This window comes from Arvicanthis niloticus, chromosome 9, assembly GCF_011762505.2.
Source record: "Arvicanthis niloticus isolate mArvNil1 chromosome 9, mArvNil1.pat.X, whole genome shotgun sequence".
NCBI classification, from domain to species: domain Eukaryota; kingdom Metazoa; phylum Chordata; class Mammalia; order Rodentia; family Muridae; genus Arvicanthis; species Arvicanthis niloticus.
The window spans coordinates 22,894,640-22,916,128 of record NC_047666.1 but is presented as its reverse complement, the minus strand read 5'-3'; the positions used below and the strand labels follow the sequence as shown (position 1 = coordinate 22,916,128).

General features: G+C 44.7%; 1 protein-coding gene across 1 annotated transcript; it reads left to right on the top strand.

The window, feature by feature from the left end:
* The first annotated feature begins 7,938 nt into the window (after window positions 1-7,938).
* Window positions 7,939-19,862, top strand: Mthfd2 (methylenetetrahydrofolate dehydrogenase (NADP+ dependent) 2, methenyltetrahydrofolate cyclohydrolase). The gene is made up of 8 exons (XM_034512428.2): window positions 7,939-8,099; window positions 12,719-12,903; window positions 14,461-14,583; window positions 15,201-15,353; window positions 16,123-16,230; window positions 17,053-17,145; window positions 17,766-17,891; window positions 18,742-19,862. Exons 1-8 carry the CDS (start codon window positions 8,002-8,004, stop codon window positions 18,903-18,905), a joined length of 1,050 nt encoding a protein of 349 aa, XP_034368319.2. The 5' UTR covers window positions 7,939-8,001; the 3' UTR covers window positions 18,906-19,862.
* The last annotated feature ends 1,627 nt before the right edge of the window (window positions 19,863-21,489 follow it).

Here is a 21,489-nt window from a genome sequence, read left to right as displayed (position 1 = left end):
TGACCCCAGCTTCCCTTTTCTGTCCTTGGATACTCAACAGCCATTGGTTGGGCTCCTGTCTTAGGATGGTGAGGCCTCCCTTTTTAGGGGCAAGAGTCTTGAAGTGTTCTCTTACCTGTCATTGACTATCCAGCTTAGTGTGTAAATTAGGGGTTAATCCTCATCAGTCTTGATGACAGAGGTTTCAGAGTCCCCTACTTCCAGCCTGTAATAATGGACCTGTATGGTTTCATTTGATCTATTGTTGTACAAAAGCCATTAGTCTGCTGAACAGCATGAACCCAAGAGACAAGAGACTTAATGCCTAAATACTCAGTATAAAAGCAACACTCTTTTTTAAGGACAACACACAGAAATACAGAACTGATCATAGCTTTGATCTTAACAAAACAAGTAAGGAAATCCTTGTCCCTGCTCAATCTATCTCAAACCCAAAAAACAACTATAATAACTGTGGTAGTAGGTTTAAACAATGTACCCCACTAAATCATAAGTCAGGTAATTTGTACCTTCCCCCCCCCCCACCATGAGCAAGCCTGAAGAGACCTTGGTTACCACAACAAGGTCAAGTGACGGGATCTAGGTGGAGTTACCCACCTTGGCTGCCCGGAACACAGAAGCAGAACTGCCCCTGGGCTTGCCTTGAGACATCTCTGACCGTGACCTGGAATGACTATGGATTATCCCACCCATCTGGAACCAGGAGGGGTTGTGGGTTGGGTCTTCCCCTTTAAATTGAGAGCCGACCATTAAAGCTTTGGGCCTTGATCAGAGAACTTTGTCTTGGCCTCATCTCTTCTCGCCCTCCAGCCCCTTTCATTCCCAGCCCTCCTTTCAGGTGAACCCAGTTGACTTGTGGCCGCGGGCGGCTACAATAATTAAGAGTCCAATAGAGCCACCCTGGAGATGCGGGTGGTGATGTCTCCTTCAGCATCGAGAACTTCCCAAGTCAGGTTTGCTCGTTGATCTGTTCCAGTTTGAAGGCAATTGTGAAGCATCTTCATGTTTCCTTCATATTTCCTGCAAAGAAAAAATACGCTTCTCAGGGGGTTTACTCCTCCCTGGATTTTTTTATTGTTGTCTATTTGTTTAATCACTCTCTCTGGCAGCCAGCGTGCGGCATCTGCAGTTTGGGAATATATGCAGATAGAACCTCTTCCCCAGATAAGCACTGGATCTGGCCCATTCCAGGTTCCAGTTAATGGGTCTTTCCAGAGAACTGTTGCAAAATTCTTTTTGGTATCAGGATGCCAGAATCTATCTGCAGCAGATTTTCCTTCAGAATCCAAAGTTAGAAAATTTAAAATAAAGAGCCCACAATGAAGGATATTTCTGGGGGATCCTTTGGTAGGATACCATTCCCCTTTTTTAATTTTTTCAAGTTGACATTTAATGGTTTGATGTGCCCTTTCTACCATACCTTGGCCCCGTGGATTATATGGAATACCCGTTTTATGTAGTATTCCCAATTTTTTACAGAATTGGTAGAAACTGGAGCTTGTATAACCTGGGCCATTGTCAGTTTTTATCTGTTTAGGCACACCCAATACAGCGATTGTAGCAAGCATATGAGTGATCACATGCTTGCTTGCTTCTCCAGTTTGTAATGTCACATAAATGAAAACACTGTATGTATCTACACATACATGTATATATTTTTGATTGCCAAATTCATTATAATGAGTAATATCCATTTGTCAGAGACTGTTTGGTATCAGTCCCTTTGGATTTACACCCAAATGAGGAACTGGTAAAAGTGTAACACATGATTGACATTGTTTGACAATTTGTCTAGCTTGTTCTCTGGTAATTTTAAACATAACTTTTAAAGTTTTAGAATTAAGGTGATGTAACTCATGAGCCTTTATGGCCTGATCCAAATTAGATTGCGAATCTGATAAAGTCACTGCAGCTACACGAGTAGCTAGGTCTGCCTGGGCGTTTTCTTCAGAGAGAGGACCTGGTAGCCCAGTGTGGGCTCTCAGGTGTCCTATAAAGAATTTACACTTTCTCCTCAAAATGTTGTTGGCACTGTAAAACAAATCGGCTGCTTCTGAGGAATTCTTTATTTGTGCAGCAGTTTCTAGCAGAGGGATAGACTGAGCTATATATAAATTATCTGTGTAAATATTAATGATTTGATTTGGAAATGCTTGAAACACATCAATAACAGCATGTAATTCAACCAACTGAGCTGATACAGATGATGTAGCAAAGGAGATTACTTGATCTTTAAAGGTATAAGCAGGTGTTCCTGATGAGGAACCATCAGTGAAAACTAGCAATGCTTCCTTGATAGGTGCATGCACAGTAAGAGATGGAAAAACAAATGCATGGCGATTACAAAACTGAACCAGTTTATCTGGTGGATAATGATTATCTATCTGACCAGCAAAGGAGGCACATGCGATAGGCACAAACTTCAGAACTCTGCATAAGCCAATCAACCTGATGCTTTGTATAGGGTTGTGCTATGACATCAGGATCTTTTCCAAAATATTTTTGACTGTTATCTCTGCCTTGCAATCTCTTGAAAAGTGTCTAGGCTTGCCACATTTTTTTTTTTTTTTTTTTTTTTTTTTTTTTTTTTTTTTTTGGTTTTTGGTTTTTTCGAGACAGGGTTTCTCTGTGTAGCCCTGGCTGTCCTGGAACTCACTCTGTAGACCAGGCTGGCCTCGAACTCAAATCCGCCTGCCTCTGCCTGGCTTGCCACATTTAAAACATTCCTTTCTGTCTTTATTTGCCAAAAAATCTCTTACAGATTGTCTTTGCATGGCAGCTGCCATAGCTAAGCCCTGTTGGTAGGAGGGACCTATGTCAGAACAGAATCTGATATACCCTGTAAAGTCTGTCTTTTTCCTGTAGGGTCTAATGGCCTCTTGGCAGGCAGGATTGGCATTTTCATATGCAAGTTGTTTCACATAATCTACACCTGCCTCTGCATTACCAAAAATCCTCCCTGCTGTTGTCATTAATCAATGAACAAAGCCAGAAAATCGTTCATTAGGCCCTTGCCTGACTGCTGTTAAAGATGCACCAGGGTCTCCCTTTACCGGGAGTTTATGCCAAGCCTTCATGGCTGCATTTTGAATTTGAGCGAATAAGCCTGGGTCATATTGCATCTGGTTATCACTAGAAGCAAATTGCCCTTCTCCTACTAAGGCATCAAAGGACCAGCCATTACCTGCCTGAATGTTTCTCCTAGCTATTTCTTTACAATTCTCATGATACTCTGATTTCCAAATAAGATAGTCACCACCGCTAAGAGCTGCTCTCACTAACGTTTTCCAATCACTAGGAGTCAGCCACTCCTCTGTGGCAGACTCTAAAATTGCAAGAGTAAAGGGAGCAGTGGCACCATATTGTGATACTGCATTTTTTAATTCTTTAATAATTTGAAAATTAAACCCTGTGTGATATCTCCAAGCAACTCCTTGAGCGTCTCTGGTCTCTGATACAGGAAAAGCCTCAGCCTCTCCCTCCTCTGGCTGATCTGTAGCTGAACTAAAGCTAGAGGACAGGGACCGTCTTTGGACTCCAGATTGAGGAACGTGAAAATCCGGGGGATTTTTGCAGTTGGCCTCTCGAGACCTCTTCCCTGTCCTTAAACTTTGTAGCTGATTAATTAAGTCCTGATACTCTTTTTCCAACTCTATTAGTTGTTTAAGAATAGAAATTTTATCCTGTAACTCCTTTCTGGGATCTACAACCACTGTCTCCACAGCGGGAGCCTCTGGAAGCGGAGGTGCACTGGGAGAGGGGCTTTGGGAAGAGGGCCATTCAGGGTCATAATATTTGACTTCCTCTTCCTCTAGGTTGGCACAATCTGGCTCTGACAAATTGTCATCAACCTTTGGTTGTATTTTGGATTCTAATTTACATTTCTTTTTATTTTGAACATGAAAGACACATTCAAACAACGAAATAAAAGCAGACAATTAACACACATGAGCAGCAAACAACAAAATAAAAACAGAGAGTTGAGTTCAGGATGACTTATTTCTTGCCCCATTTTCATTATCATGACTTACCTTTCTTGACTCGGCAGATTCGTGATCACCTTCTGAATTTTCAGTCAATCCTTCTTCCAGTAATGTCCCTCACTGGGTCTCTCATTCTCGATGCCTCTCATTGAGCGCCAAAGGCCTTTCTCCCTTCCCAGCAATAAACCTGTGGTTTTCTTGGAATTTCACCAGAAACCCAATTGACAGCAAATGACACATCCTAACTCCCTTGTGTAACTTTGATACCTTCTGTTTTTACTTTTTTAGGTTATAATCTCATCCAAGGCCATCTCCATTTTATAATCTTACTACTTATCAAAAGGAGAGGGTGTTTTAGTTAAGGTTACAATTGCTGTGTTCAAACACATGACTAAAGCAAGGGAGGACAGGGTTTATTCAGCTTACACTTCCGGGTCACTGTTCACCATTGAAAGAAGTCAGGACAGGAACTCATACAGGGTAGGAACCTGGAGGCAGGAGCTGATACAGAAGCCATGGAGGGACGCTGCTTACTGGCTTGCTCCTCATGGCTTGCTCAGCCTGCTTTCTTATAGAACCCAGGACCCCCAGCCTGGGGATGGCACCACCCACAATGGGTTCAAGCACTAACTAAAAAAGTGCCCTGTAGTGAGACCTTATGGAGACATTGTCTCAGTTGAGCTTCCCACCTTTCCTATAACTCTAGTTTGTGGCAGGCTAACAAGATTAGCCAACACAGAGGTGAGGTGCTGGTGAGCTATCTTGGTGAGTAGAACACTCACTGTACAAGCGTAAGGACCTTAGTTCGGATCCCTAGCACTCCTGTAAATGCCAGGTAGGTGCGAGGCTCTGTCTGCAACCTCAGTGCTTGGGAGGTGGAAACAGGGAATACTCAGAGCCAGCTGTCTAAGTGGACTAGTCAAACTGGCCACCCTGGGTTCAATCAGAGGCCTTGCCTCAATGAATAAAGGGAAGATGGATCAAGGAAGATACCAATATTAACTTCTGTCTTGGGCTGGAGAGATGACTCAGTGGTTAAGAGCACTGACTGCTCTTCCGGAGGTCCTGAGTTCAATTCCCAGCAACCACATGGTGGCCCTCAACCATCTATAATGGAATCCGGTGCACAATTCTGGTGTGTCTGAGACAGCAATAGTGTACTTATATACATTAAATAAATAAACAAACAAATAAATAAATAAATAAATAAACTTCTGTCTTCCATACACATATGTACCCATATCACACACACATATGCATACACATACCAGAAAAAAGAGCAGGGGGCAAGGAGAAATAATAAATAAAATAAAAACTGGCTAAGAAGCATTTTGGTTAAGCAAATAACATTTAAATATAATATTCTGGGAAACACAGATGCAAGTCTTTTTATTAAAAACCACACTAGGAAGCCAGGTGTGGTGGAGCATGCCTGTAATCCCAGATATCAGCAGACTGAGGCCAGAACCTGGGATATATTTATGTGTGTGTGTGTGTGTGTGTATACATATATAACATATATATGATATATATACATATACACACATATATATGGAGAGAGATATAATGCAAGGAAGGAAGGAAGGAAAGAAAAAAGAAAGAAAGAAGAAAAAACTAGGGGTTGGAGATATGGCTCAGTCAATAATGAAGTTCCAGCCACACAAGCATGAGGATCTAAGTTCAAATCCCCAGCACCCACACAAAAACTACTTGTGGTTGTGTCTGTGCTTGTAGTCCTTAAGCTGTTGGAGGTAGAGACAGGAGGGTCACTAGAGGTTGATCAGCCTAGCTTCAAATTCAGTGAGGTACCCTGTGTCAAGAGAATAAGCAGAGTAGGGTACCTGATGTCCCATTCTGGCCTCCACGTGCTCCTGTGGGTGTACCGCACTCATACACCTACATATGCAAAAAATGAAGTGGTAAGTGTTTGGGGAAGACACCTCATGTTGATCTCTTACACCCCACTCACGTGCACATACATATACACATGAATATATATGCACACATGCATGTACATACACACATGAATATATGCACACAAAAGTAAATGACCTGACCTGTTACCTGACAACAAGAAGGAACCAAGGGAAGACACAGTGCACTATCAGGTGGCTTGAGGTTATACAGCCCATTGTGGTGGGGGAGGCAGAGCAGCTCCTGCTGTGGGAGTAGGAGCCTGAGGCTGCTGGCTCACATCTCAAAGCACTGGGAAGCAGAGAGGCGGGGGACATAGGCAGGCTTCCTCCTTTCCCCCATTTTATTGATCCTCAGTCCCCAGTCCATGGGATGGGTGGACATTTCTTCTTTAGTTACAGCTCTCACAGACACGCCCAGAAGTGCTGTCTCCCAGGTGACTCTAAACCCATGGAAGATTAACCACCAGTGGAATCCTCCTGGCTTAAGAAAGTCACTAAATTAAAATTTCAGATTTGTATAGAATTATCAAGTGATGTGTTTTGGTAAATGCCTCATATCAAGGCCACAAAATGTTTGTCCCATGAATGGTAATGTTAACTTTGATTTTTTTTTTTAAGAGTATGGGGCTGGAGAGGAGGCTCAGCAATTAAGAGAAACTTCTGTTCATATATATATATATATATATATATATATATATATATATATGAGTACACACACAAAGATACATGAAAAAACCCCTGGTAAACTTCTTTTGTTTGTTTGTTTGTTTTTGGGGTTTTCTTTTTGTTGTTGTTGTTGTTTGAGTCAGGGTTTCTCTGTGTAGCCCTGGCTGTCCTGGAACTCACTCTGTAGACCAGTCTGGCCTCGAACTCAGAAATCTGCCTGCCCCTGCCTCCCAAGTGCCCTGGTAAACTTTTTACAAAAGCTTTAATTTAATTTATATGCACATCACATGTGTGCATGGGGGACCTTTGGAGGCCAGAAAATGTCTGCGTGTGTGTGTGTGTGTGTGTGTGTGTGTGTGTGTGTGAGAGAGAGAGAGAGAGAGAGAGAGAGAGAGAGAGAGAGAGAGAGGTGCTTGGGGGTGCACTTGGAGGCCAGAAGTGTCTGATCCTCTAGAGCTGGTATTGGAGGAGCGGGAGTTACAAGAGGTTTTGAGTCACTAGAAGGATAAGAATCGAACTTGGGCACTTTGCAAGGGCAATAAGTATTTTTTTTTTTTCCCCGAGATAGGGTTTCTCTGTGTAGCCCTGGCTGTCCTGTAACTCACTCTGTAGACCAGGCTGGCCTTGAACTCAGAAATCCACCTGCCTCTGCCTCCCAAGTGCTGGGACTAAAGGCATGTGCCACCACTGCCTTATCTTTTCCTTTTTTTTTCTTTCCTTTTCTTTCTTTCTTTCTTTCTTTCTTTCTTTCTTTTTTTTTTTTTTGCAATAAGTATTCTTAACCGTGGAGCCATCTCTCTACCCTATCTTGCTCCTTTTTCAGGTTTCACCCTGTTGTTTGACATCCTTTGATGATTCCAGATCAATTTTTAGTATGATTTTGCCAAATGATGATTTCTTCTTTAAAAAAAAATAATTTTGGGTGCTGGAGAGATGGCTCAGTGGTTAAAAACACTGACTGCTCTTCCAGAGGTCCTGAGTTCAATTCCCAGCAACCACACGGTGGCTCACAACCATCTGTAATGGGATCTGATGCCTTCTTCTAGTGTGTCTGAAGACAGCCACAGTGTACTCATATACATTAAATAAATAATAATTAAAAAAATAATTTTTAGTGCCTTTCAGGTCCTCAGCACACAGTAGGTAATTCAGATTTTTGTTAGATGAATGAATGAATGAATGAATGAATGAACCCCAGATTCAGTTGGCCTAGCTGAGGGGACTACTGCTGCCTCGCCTCTGTCAGGGGCTTGACTCCTTCAGCCAATCAGAACCTGCTCCTGGACCAGCTTACGTAGAATGAAGACCTCCTATTGGCTTCTACGCCGGCTCAAGGGCCAATGGGTGCGTGGGGAGGTGGGGCTTCTATGGGCCGGGGGTATAGCTTCGTGGCCCGCGCGCGCGCTTCTTTCCCGGCGCGGGCACCGGCGCGGGCCATGGCTTCAGCTTCCTTGTCCGCGCTGGCCGTGCGGTTGTTACGCCCCGCGCATGGCTGCCATCCCCGCCTACAGCCCTTCCACCTGGCGGCAGTGCGGTGAGTGTGTCGGGGAGCGGGTCCGTGGGGTCGTGGAGTGCGGTGTGGACAGATATCCTTCCCAAGCATCAGCCGGCTGCGGGGCCAGCCCCCGACGGAGGGGTGTGGCGGGGCTACGTGGCGCCGGGGTGCACGTGGAGATGCGGATGCTTGGCAGGGGGACACTGTTCTGCCACCGCAGAGATGGGTGCGGAGAGGTCTGCCCTTCCCGGACCCTAGCGGCAGCCCGGGTTGCTGCAGTCTGATGAAATCCGCGAGCGGGCTTGCTCCAAGGGTACCGACTTCCCTCCTCCCGGGTAGGTGTGGTTCGCAAGATGCCCGAGCTTGATGGTCGCACCCCACAGTCCACTCCGGAGCCCACCAGTTCTAGCCTGGGCGACCATGATACATGTTCCAGAAGTTGCTGGGGGCTGCTGGGAGTAGGGTGCATTGTTTTAGGGGGAGCTTCGGTGTTGGAGCTTCCATTCTGCACATGGACCACTGTGCAGAACGTGATGTGGATCAGAATGGTCACACCATTCTGAGAGTGTTTAATACCGCATAAACCGTACTCTTGAAAATTGCCAGAGCCGGGTGCGGTGAGATTGCTGGTGAGGCAGGAGGATTACTGCGGGTTCAAAGCCAGCTTGGACTACAGAGTGAGTTAGAGCCCAGCCTGAGCTGCAGCGTGAGACTCCTCCCTTTCCAATCTCAAAACCACAATTAAAAAAAAAAAAAGTCACAATGGTAAATTTCGTATGTGTATTTTTCCATAATTTTAAAAGTTGAAATACATGAAGGCCTCCCAGACCCCAAAGAAAGTTGATGGGAGTCGAGGGTGGGTGGGTGGGGAGGGAACCTGATGGGGAAGGCAGGAGAAGTTCTATGTACTTTTTTTCTGGGGATAATTGATTTGTTGGGTCTTTCTTGGCCTCAAATTCTCATTACCAAGCTTAGGAAGAAGAGTCTGAGGGCTTGCGAATTCTTTCCCCACCTCTGTGCATCTCGTAGTTCATCTTAACATTTGCATTGCCTGAGTACTGTGTCTTGTTAAAAAAAAAAAAAAAAAAGCCGGTGGGCCGGGCACTGGTAGCGCAGGCCTTTAATCCCAGCACTTGGCAGGCAGAGGCAAGTGGATAGGTGGATTTCTGAGTTTGAGGCTAGCCTGGTCTACAGAGTGAGTTCCAGGACAGCCAGGGCTACACAGAGAAACCCTGTCTTGAAAAAAAAAAAAAAAAAAGCCGGTGATTTACCGCCACCCCCTCCCCACCCCCACACACCCCAACACATCACAAAGTTAGAGAGATTTAGAATGCAAACTTAGAGCCTATAAAAACTGCACCTTCCACAATGGGACTTTTGTTTCAGTTGAAGGAAAATGGGTGATTTCTACCAGGTGGAAGGCATTTCTGGAGCCTTGCATGTTGGAGCACAGGATCCTGAGGTTTTGGAGGACTTGGAAGGGCATTCATTATTCAGGGTTTTCTGAGATCTGATCCTGACCTCCCTCTTTTAATTCCATCTTTCATTTCCCCGTTCTTCCTTTCCTCTACCTGAGTCCTGGCCCCATGTGTCTGTGGACCACACGTGTCAGAGACTTTGCCTACTTGAAAAGATTCTGTAATTTATTACCCAAAGAACTAAACCAGTTTGCTTCCACTCCGAGTTTACTCTTGCATGCTTTTCTGAGAAATGTGGGCTTCGGATCTCTGAAGGCAATCTGTGTTCACTGTCCTGCACATTTGATGATTGCAGTGTCTGCCTTGCTGTCCCAGGGTTTCGGGAACATAAACTCCGTGGTTGAAGGGAGAGTACTGTTGCCTAGGAGATGGTGGGCAGGAGAGTAAATGGACTTGGTGGCAGGTGTTTACACTTGCAGCTTGTTTCTTACTATCATCCATCTCTGCTGTGTACAACAGGGTTTTTATGGTAGGCAGGATAACCAAGAGTAATTAAAGGGGATGGCAAAATATCTATTGCTCAGTCAATACTGGTGTCATTCCTCTCATTACCGGCCCAACTTTTCCCAACATAACTTGATCTGGAGCTGTAAGGCTTTCCTGATATTAATTGACTGTAAAATCAGTAACTTGTTAGTTTAAGAGGAAAATAAATATTACTGACTTGGATTTTAGTTTTCACCTCTGTTATTGGAACTTTATTGGATCTCTTTCTAGTCTGTCATTTTAGTGGGAAATCTCTGCGCACATTTGTGGGAGCATTTGCTATCTAAACTAGGTGTGCAGGCTTACAGTTTACTTTCGTTTTTTTAATTTTGGCTTAGTCTCCTATCTCCCTTTAAGCAGTTACTTAATGTGGCCCTTGGCAAACAGATGAGAGAACCTGGGAAACGGCTCGTGTTTTCAGCTGCTGTGGGAAGTGGCGACTGCAACTGGATTATGAAAAACCTTCATTACATTGTGGCCTGGCTTTGTGTTGCTTTGTCCTTTTTTTTAAACTAAATTGGCATAACATCCAGAACCTTCCTCTGAAACAGAGATTAGGACCTGGAACACTAACCCCTCCAGAATCCCATGTCCTTAACATCAGTCTGTCATTTTTAGTTCAAGTGGGCTTCTGCTGTTTTCTCTGCATTTACTTCTTTCCAAGGAAACTTTATGAAGTACAAGCTAAATTCTTTGTGTGTGTGTGTGTGTGTGTGTGTGTGTGTGTGTGTGTGTGTGTGTAATTCCTTATTGGCATGGATACATCTTCCTTCTTCCCCAGCCCCTTCCCAGGATCTCATGTACTCAGGCTGGCCTTGGACTAGCTATGTAGCCAAAGATAACCTTGTTATATTGGCTGTGAATGGACAGGGAGGTAGACCAGAGTTCACTTAGTTACTTCCTGTTGCTGTGATAATCCCCTGTGTATTCCTGGGTGTGCTGGAACTCACCATGTAGACTAGGCTGGCCTCAGAGATCTCTCTGCCTCTGCCTCCTGAGTGCTGCAACTAAAGGTGTGCTTCATCATCACCAGTTTCTCCATTTTTTTTTTTCTATCCTGGCTAGGGAATGGTGTTACCCACAGTGGATGGGTTGTTCCCTCTCCAGGAGTCGAGATTGTGATGCTTCAGTGCCATGTTAAAGGTCCATCTTCCAAGGGATTCTAGATTTGGCCAAGTTGACAGTGCTAACCATCACACCCTCTATCACAACAGTCCTGGAGAGGGACTGGGCAGTAGCAGGCATTTTGAGGTTTGGCTTGCCCGGTATGGTGTTTATTAATCTAGCCACATGATATAGTTTGTAAACAGTCAAGTCCTCTGCATCATTCTAAACATATATGGACCTTTGTTTCTTGTTATTTATAACAACTGTTCACATAGAATTGCATTGTGTTAGGTTTATTTATTTATTTATTTTGAGACAGGGTTTCTCTGTATAGCCTTGGCTGTCCTGGAACTCAGAAATCCAGGCTGGCCTCGAACTCAGAAATCCACCTGTCTCTGCCTCCCAAGTGCTGGGATTAAAGGCGTGCGCCACCACTGCCAGGCTTGTGCTAGGTTTATAAACAATCTAAAGATAATTTAAGGGGTGGGGGAAATGTGCTTAGATTATGCAAATGCTAGACTGCTTTCTATAAAGGACTTGACTCTAGGTGGAGAGGGAATTTTGGAATCAGTGTTTGAAGAGAGACAGCCGTGTTATATAGTACTGTCAAAATGGACCCCAGTTCGCTGAGGCTGGAGTGGGCTGCATGGTTAAGAGGGCTTGCTCTTGCAGAGGACCCAGGTTCCTTTTTCAGCGCCCAAAAGGCAGCTTATAATCGTTGCTCTCCAGTTCCTGGGGATCTTTTCCTGGGGCACTGCACACACATGGTACACATGCATACATGCAGGCAAAACACCCATAAAAACAAAATACCATTACCTAGGAAACATGACCAGATATTAGTACCTGCAGCACAACACAAACTTCAAGTGGAATACCAGTATTCAGAGGAACTGGTTATCCTCAGAGCAGTGAAGGGCCAAGGGAATGTCCACTGAAAACTTTGGGCTCTGATGAGGGGTGTCACTGAGAGACCCTGATCTGAAATCTTACCTGGTCAAGTGCCGACAGTCAGCAGTGTGAGCTGAGCTCCAGAAGAGCTATTTTAGTCACTGGGCTCATGCTGACCTGGTAGCTGGTGACTGCCCTTATATATCTCATTCAAGGCCTAGAGAGATGGCTCAGTGGTTAAGAGCACTGGCTGCTCTTCCAGAGGTCCTGAGTTCAATTCCCAGCAAACACACAGTGGCTCACAACATCTGTAATGGGATCCAATGCCCTCTTCTGGTGTGTCTGAAGATAGCTACAGTGTATTCATATATATAAAATTAATAAATAAATCTTTGAGGGGGTAGTTTGAGACAGGGTTTCTCTATATAGCCCTGGCTGTCCTGGAACTCACTCTGTAGACCAGGCTGGCCTCGAACTCAGAAATCCACCTGCCTCTGCCTCCCAAGTGCTGGGATTAAAGGCGCTTCACCACTGCCTGGCAATAAATAAATCTTTAAAAACAAAATATCTCCTTTGGATCTCATATTTAAACCTAAGTCTTTGGTGTTTAATAACTTTTTCTAGTTGAATTGGTCTTTTTTTTTTCCTGTGCAAATATCCAAGCTACATTTTTTGTGATTGTGTCACCTTTTACAGAAATGAAGCTGTCGTCATTTCTGGAAGGAAACTGGCCCAGCAGATCAAGCAAGAAGTACGGCAGGAGGTGGAAGAGTGGGTAGCCTCGGGCAACAAGCGGCCACACCTCAGTGTCATTCTGGTTGGTGACAATCCTGCTAGTCACTCCTATGTTCTCAACAAAACCAGGGCAGCAGCTGAAGTGGGTAAGTGTCATAACCAGAGCCCACTGGAACGTGCCACTGTGCTCCTTTCTGAGTAAGAGCCCTGAGTGGTTGCCCAGACCATAATCCCAGCACTGTGGAGCTGGAGTCAGAAGGACCAGGAATTCAATTCCAGTCTTGGTCACATAGCAAGTTTGAGGTCATCCTGGACTACATGAGACCTTGTCTCAAAAATCTAAAATACAAAACCAAAAAAACCCTCTACAGCAACAAATAAAAACAGAAAACTCAAATACATAAGACTAGTGTGATAAAACTGAGTCAGAAACTTTACTGTGGAAAGAACTGGCCTGTGAGTTTTCATGCTCTGTTGTGGCTTCCGGGCTGTGATCTCTACGGTCTTGGCCTTAACTTTTTTTTTTTCTCTGTGTAGTCCTGGCTGTCCTAGAACTCACTCTGTAGACTAGGCTGGCCTTGAACTCAGAAATCCTCCTGCCTCTGCCTCCCAAGTGCTGGGATTAAAGGCGTGCACCACCACCGCCCAGCATGCTTGCAATTCTTTAATGCTTCTTTTGTGCCTTTGTTTATCCTGCTAGAAACTGAAACAGGCCGCAGTGGTGCAGGCCTTTAATCCCAGCTGGCCTTAACTTTTTACAAATGACCTTGAACACATTTTACATTTGCTTGCCCTGAGCAGCTCTGTCTTCCGGTAACGAGCTGGCTCAAGGATTGGTCACTCATCCCAGCTACATCAGAAGGGAAGACACCAGGTGCTCAGACCACTGTCACTTGAGCAGACACAGGCACATCTAAAGCAGCTGCTTCTAGACTGCTGTCATATGGTAATCTGCAATGCCACTAGGACAGAGAGATCGCCCATCCCCCAATACCCAAGCCGCTTCAGCCACAGGATGATGAAGCCAATCAGTGAAGAACTCGGAAGCCAGTCACTTCCTTCAGACCTCTGTTTAACCACATCACAGTCCTCTTCATCCTGCTGCTCAGTCTTTCCCATGATGCTTGAACACCCAAGACAGAGATACTGTTTTAAACTTGCAATATTTAGTATACTCCTTTGTTTGTTTATTTATTAAGTGCGTGTCTGCTTGTGTTTACTCTTCACTTATTTTTTGAGTCACAGTCTCTCACTGAAACCGGAGACTGGCTGACTAGCAGGTTCTAGGAATCCTATGGTCTCAGCGCTCAAGCCCCAGGGTTACAGATATGTGCTGATGTACCTTTTACATGGGTGCTTGAGATCAAACTCCGGTTCCTCAGCAAGCATACTGAGCCATTCCTCCAGCTTTCCAGCTGGCATTTTATCTGAGGCTCAGGCTCCTTGTTTCTACATGAGAGGTCATTGAATAATAAGCACAGAACAGTGCAGGAGGAGCCCTGAGCTAGAGTTTTGGAGCGTGCCTCTGTGAGGCTGGGTTTACTTAGCTTGCATGGCGGTTACACACTGCAGATGTGCTTCGGTGTTCTTTTTTTTTTTTTTTTTTTTTTCTTTCCAGAGAAGAACTTAGTCTTTATTCATTCCCAATGGCTTGGAGCTGTGTACCTTGATGTTGTTTTAAGCCTTGACCTTTCTTACAATAGGAATCCACAGTGAGACAATTGTGAAGCCAGCCTCAGTTTCAGAGGAAGAGCTGTTGAATTCAATCAGGAAATTGAATGAGGATGAGAATGTGGACGGCCTCCTTGTTCAGCTGCCACTCCCAGGTGAGTGTTGGTTTTGGAAAGATAGAATGATCTGGGCTTGAGAGAGAGCGTGGTGGTTAAGAACACTGGCTGTTCTTCAGAGGACTTAGCTTCAATTCCCAGCACCTACATAGTGGTTCACAACTGTCCATAACTCCAGTTCCAGGGGATCTGATGCTCTCTTCTGGTCTCCATTGGCACCAGGCACAAACCTGGTATACATACACACATTGCAGGCAAAACGCCCATAACACACAAACAAATAAAATAAAAAGAAACGATTTCTGAGCAGAGGTGCTGTTTGAAGTGCTTTAAAAAAAAGTATTCACTGTTTCACTGGACTGTGCAGTCCAAGCTGGCCTAAGGCTTGGAGCAATCCTCCTGCCTCAGCCTTCCAAGTACTGGGATAACTGATCTGAGTTACCTTCACAGTCTGATAGAGATCTCCATATAAAGAAAGAACAGTGGAGGGGTGTGGTATTTGGCTGTGGTATTTGACTTCTGCTCACTGTCTGCTCATTCTGTGCATCATGGCAAGTCAAAGAGAGTAGACCCTATAACAGCCTGATACAGTGGAGCAGGGCAGCCTTGGCATCACAACCAGGACTTTAGGGCATGGCATTGGTTTCTTCTTTTAGAGCACATTGATGAGAGAAAGATCTGCAATGCTGTTTCTCCTGACAAGGATGTTGATGGCTTTCATGTCATTAACGTGGGGCGAATGTGCTTGGACCAGTATTCCATGCTGCCGGCAACCCCATGGGGTGTGTGGGAGATACTTAAGCGGACAGGTAGGTGTGTGTTTAAATTGCATTTCTGTTGTAGTATTATGAACGTAGTGTAGGTTGCGCATTCCAGGTCTGGAAATCTGAAACCCTTCAGCACTGTTAGTTTTGAAATGTTAACCAAATAGAAGCTATGCAGATATTCTCAAAGCTGAACAACCTCAATGTCGGGTCTTCCCCAGCCTCACATACTTTAGATAAAGGATATTCAACCTGTACTTAGAACTGTCAGAAACCCCCAGAACTGCAGAGCCTGGAACCTCAGCCCACAGCACAGGTGCTCACCCTGCAGGGCTCCCCCTAGCTGTTGCTTAGGACGGCTCTGCTTGATTCTACAAGCCTTGGAGAAGGAAATGTTAGGTCTAACGATGGTGACAGCAAGGATCCATGAGACATTTGCAGCTTCCAGAACGCCTTCAGTCTTGTCTGCACCTTCTCTGTGAGGCAGTCCCAGCCATGACTGGCTGATAGTTTAATGATTGGATTTGCGACCTAGGTCATCTGCCTTCCTCTGGTACACGTTCCCAGACAGACCAGGACTACTTTTAATGCAAATTTATGTATCTGAATGATTTGCTTGTTGTGGAACTAGCTCCAAACAAATTCAAGTTCTGTGTAAAGCATGGTGGTAGGCAACAAGACATTTTCAGATGTGGCTTTGATGGTACTTTGATGGCAGTTGGAATCTGTGCTGTGTCGTTTGGGGTGTGTTTGTGTGTGTTGCTTTATTGTTATTTTTTTTTTTTTTTTTTTTTTTTTTTTTTTTTTTTTGCAGGCATTCCAACCTTAGGGAAGAATGTGGTGGTGGCTGGCAGGTCAAAAAACGTTGGAATGCCGATTGCAATGTTGCTGCACACAGATGGTGCGCACGAGCGGCCTGGGGGTGAGGAAGTTACCTTTCCTGTTATGTGAGAACTCTCAAAAGCCATCCGGTGACCCCTGTCAACACTCAGAAAATAATGTATGGTGTGGAAGGAAGACTGACTGCATCACTGCCACCAGTGATCCCGGAACTAGCCTCAGACAGATCTGAGTTTTGAGTAAAGCTTATTTGTAGGCAATTAGCAATTGTCAGCTATGGTCTGGGCAGCACCAACAAGCTTTCTTACTCAGGGTTGGCATCTTGCTCTCTGTCGCTTGGGAGGAAAGAAACAGTGGCTCCTGCAGAGGAGTTAACTGACCAGCGTGTCACGTCATGTTCTGTTAATTCATCTCAGGGAAAGCTAAGGCAAGAATTGCATAAAATTACAGTAATGATGAACTTCTGTGACCAAATACAGTTGTATTTCCAGGTACCTTATGAAATTATTAAAGAGCAAACTCACCTGAGTAATTCTGATAATGTTTTCTTAGAAAAGGTAAAACTCATTGAAATAGGAAATAGATTAAATGTGATTATACATGACCCCAAAGGGTCGAGCTGAGAGCAGCACCAGACACTATACCAAGTAGTAATTGTGTTTAAGTTTCCATTTCAGTTATTACTGTGTGTGAGCTCCGGGGTCAGACTCAGGCTGTCAGGAATGCTTGGCCAGCATGCTCACCACCCCTGACCCTTCTCTCTGTCCTGGGTATTGGTTCTAAGAGATAATGCAAGTCCATGATTTTCCAGAGGTGTTGGGTTTCTGCAGTGCTGTGAACAACTGAAACCTACCTCCATCGCAGCCTGGATTTGGAACTCAAGGCATCTGTTTTTGCCTTTCAGGTGATGCCACAGTCACAATATCGCACCGATACACTCCCAAAGAACAGCTCAAGAAACACACAATCCTTGCAGACATTGTGATATCTGCTGCTGGTAAGAGCTCTAAAGTGTCTATCTAGACATGTGTATATGTGTGTGTGTGTTGTCTGAACACCCACCCACCCAAGTGCCAACCCATCTAACTCTCCTCAACACTGTTTTTTTTCTTTCTTTCTTTCTTTTTTTTTTTTTTTTGGTTTGGTTTGGTTTGGTTTTTCAAGACAGGGTTTCTCTGTGTAGCCCTGGCTGTCCTGGAACTCACTCTGGAGACCAGGCTGGCCTCAAACTCAGAAATCTGCCTGCCTCTGCCTCCCAAGTGCTGGGATTAAAGGCGTGTGCCACCACTGCCCGGCCTCAGCACTGACTCTTTGAACTGGGGTTGCAGTTGGAATACCTCTACCTGTTGCCCCATTGTAGACTGGAGGAGGAGGGTACTCCTACCCTGTGCAATCTAAATGGTTTCTTAGTGGTGTTCCTGCAGGTACCACCTATAATGTCCTATGACTATAATGCCCCCTTCTGGCCTCCATGGGCACTGCAGGCACGTGGTGCACATATATACATTCAGGCAAACCATTTCTATACATAAAATCAATAAATCTACAATAAAGGAAAATCCAGAAATACAGTATGTCGCCTTCAGCGTCTTGCTGATCCTTGCTCTCTGTCACTAGGCATTCCAAATCTAATCACTGCCGATATGATCAAGGAAGGAGCAGCAGTCATCGATGTGGGGATAAACAGAGTTCAAGATCCTGTCACTGCAAAGCCCAAGTTGGTCGGAGATGTGGATTTTGAAGGTATTTATTTGTGGACATTAGGACAAATTGTTTTTTTCCTTTCTTTTCTTTCTTTCTTTCTTTTTTTTTTTTTTTTTGAGACAAGGTCTCAGCAGGTAGCTTTGTCTGTTTTGGCTGTCCAGGGACTCACTCTGTAGACCAGGCTGGCCTTGGACTCACAGAGATCCATCTGCCTCTGTCTCCCAAGTGCTGGGATTGAAGGTGTATGCTATCATATCTGGCTCTTTTCTTATAACTTTTAAACCTGTATTATTTTGGTAACATTGTTAAAACACTTTTTAAAAAAAAATGTGTGGTGTGTGTGCATGAGTATGTATTTGAGTTTGCATGTGTGGGGGTGCATGGGTGTGGGGGTGCATGGGTGTGGAGGCCTGAGATTGACACTAGTCTTCCAGGATTGCTCTCTAGCTTCTTCCAAGAGGCACCACCATACCTGGGTATACATGTGATTTTTTTTTTCTTTTTTTTTAAGAAATTGTGTGTGTGTGTGTGTGTGTGTGTGCGCGTGTGCGTGCGCGTGCACGTGCACGTGCACGTGCGTACACACCATGTGTGCCTGGTGCCCACAGAGGTCAGAAGAGGGTGTCAGGTGCCCTGGAACTAGAGTTACGCATGGTTATGAGAGCCACCCCACTGGTGCTGGGAGCCCAACCCTCTTTCTCTGCAAGAGCAGCCCGTCTTCCTAACTGTTGAACCATTTCTCCAGTCCATTCGTACCCAGCTTGAAGCTAATGAGGGTTCTTACATTTCTTACTGCTCTTTCTTGAATATTTTTTATAACGTGATAAAAGTGCCATGTGATCATTGCCACGCCCATCTGAAGCACCCTGCCTGTCTTGTTTCTGTGCAGGAGTCAAGAAGAAAGCTGGTTACATCACTCCTGTCCCTGGTGGTGTTGGTCCCATGACAGTGGCCATGCTCATGAAGAACACCATTATTGCTGCAAAGAAAGTGCTAAGGCCAGAGGAGCTGGAGGTGTTGAAGTCCAAACAGCGAGGAGCCGCCACCAACTAGCAGCTCTCTGAGCCAGTCTGAGAGGCAAAGCGGGCCAAGAGGAATGAAGTGTTTTTAATCTATTCTGTTGAAATGGTTTAAAATGTTTGTATTTATTGAAAGCTTAAACGGGTGGCCGTGTGTGTGCATGGCTCTGCAGAACCTCACCAGGGCGCCCATCAGTGTCCTGCCTTTGACCTGGTGATGCATGGGAGACATCCTCACACTGAGTGGATGCTGAACTTCATCCAAAATGTCTGCCTGCGTAGGCTCTCATTTCCCAAGTGCTATTTATTTATTCCAATACAAGTTGAAGACTCATCTTAGGTCCCAAGCCTTTGAGTTCAACTTTCAAACCAAAGGAAACCTTAGTAGAGAAGATTAAGGGAAAGGAAGAGACAGCACTGGGTCTCAGCGGCACTCCCTTACTTTCTGTGCAGCCAGAAGGACCCAGATTGCCCCAGGAGAGCTGAGCTGCTGGGCTGGTGGATAAGAAAGCCCAGCGTTACTAGCTGTCCCCCTGTGGCGGGTCATCAGGGAAGGTTTAGAGTCTCCCCACTTGCTGTTATCCTTCTGTGAGCGTGCCCTATTTTAATTTTCTAGACTCAAAAGGCTCATTTTATAAATGATATGATGTGTGTATTACCATGTCTGGCTTTTGCAGCACACTTAAGTTTCAGACTTGAAGAGCTCTGTGTCTGTTTGCTTTGGCGTATGCTTTGAGGCCTATTTTTTTGTTTTGAAAAAAAAAAACAAAAACAAAACTTGGGCGTGATAATCACGAGGGCAGCTCACGCCACCAAAGAACTGTCGGCAGCTGCATCTTTCACGTACCCTGTTGGCCTTCCTGAAAGTTATCAAGAAGCTTGAGTTAATATAAGACTTAGTCAAATTTTCTTATTAAAGGATTTTGTTGCTGTTTGTTTTTGTTTGTTTTTAAATAAAGCACATCTGTCAGGTGTGGAATGAGTTCCTGAAATGCTGTTGTCTCAGTCAGACCTACCCCATTACTATTTGCTACCCAATGTTCTAAGCTAGCTATTCCCTATGAGGGGTATGGAGAACCCAGCCTAAACCCTTTTGTATCCCAACAGGCAGTTTCAAGCCAAGAGTTTATTAATCTTTAAGGTTCATGTAAGTGATTCTGGGTGTCTTCTATTCCCTCCAGTCAAACACCACTCACTACAAAGGTCTTGTTTGCTTGCAGACATCTTAACACATGTACCCATGTATACGTAGATATATGCCATCCTTCTGTGCAGTAGTTTGATTGACAGACTAAAAGGTGCACACTGAACTTCCATCCCTGGGTGTTTGGACTTAGGCTGAGAGAGTCAGTTCCTGCTCTAGACAGCCTGAAGCAGAATGAGAAGGATGAGTCATGCAGTGATGACCTATTTTTCCCTTGTTCCTCTGCCAGGAACTCTACTCTTTACAGGGTGAGTTTGTTTTTTTTCTTTTTAAAATATGTGTGAGAGTATGCACGTGTGTATCTGTCTCTCTCTCTCTCTCTCTCTCTCTCTCTCTCTGTGTGTGTGTGTGTGTGTGTGTGTGTGTGTGTGTGTGTGTGTGTGTGTGTGTGTGCATGCTCTGTGGAGGCCAGAAGAGGGCCTTAAGTCTCCTGGAACTGGAGTTCAGATAGTTGTGAGCCATCATGAAGGTGCTGGGAACCAAACCCAGGTCCTCTGCAACAGCAGCAAGTGCCCTTAACCACTGAGCCATCTCTCCAGCTCCCTTTGCTGTGCATATTTTTATAAGTTGAGGATGGTACACGTTATAGGCAACAGCTGTTGAGTTCCCTCAGTTATTAGACATGGCGTAAGGTTAGCAGACACGATTTAAGTTTTATTGTAGAGCAGCTAACATTAGAGATAGAAGAAATTCCTAAGTGAATGGAGAGGTAATACGCCAGCATGTTAAAGGTTAAAACATTCATGTGTACATAAAACATAAATGATGCTTAAGGTGAACATCAGATGGAATGATCAACCCTTTAAAAGCTAACTGGTTTCACAGCTCGTTTGGTTAATGAAGCACTCGTTTCTGAGACGTGGATGCTGTTAGTTCTCCCAGGATTGGTGCAGAGGAAGATGAACAGTTTTGTGTTGGAAAGGGTTTGGATCAGTGAGGAGCCGGGCAGTCTTACCCCAGCTGGAAATGGTGTTCCTTCCAACCACTGGTATAAAGAACTCGTTTGACTACCAACATTAGGTGTCTAACATGCAATGTTCTTGAGATGGGAAATTTGGGCTTTAACTATTGCAAAATTGTGGTGCAGGGAGCGAGAGGACCTACTCAAACACATCAGCAAGTAGGTGGACTCCAGGTTATGAAGCCAGTGACAAATTTAAAGGGTCATTTGGTTGACCTAATGTGACTTAGGAGTTCAATTCGTGAGCACTATTTTGCCTGGAAAACAATCCACTCAGAGCCAGATGTGGCGGCACATGCCTTTAATCCCAGAGACGGGAGGGTCTCTGAATGCTGAGGCCAGCCTGATCTACACAGAGAGTTCCAGGAAAGCTGAGGAGACATAGTGAGCACCCCCTCAAACAAAATCCTCCAATACACAGGTTCTTCCAGTAATAATTTTAGAACTGGCTTT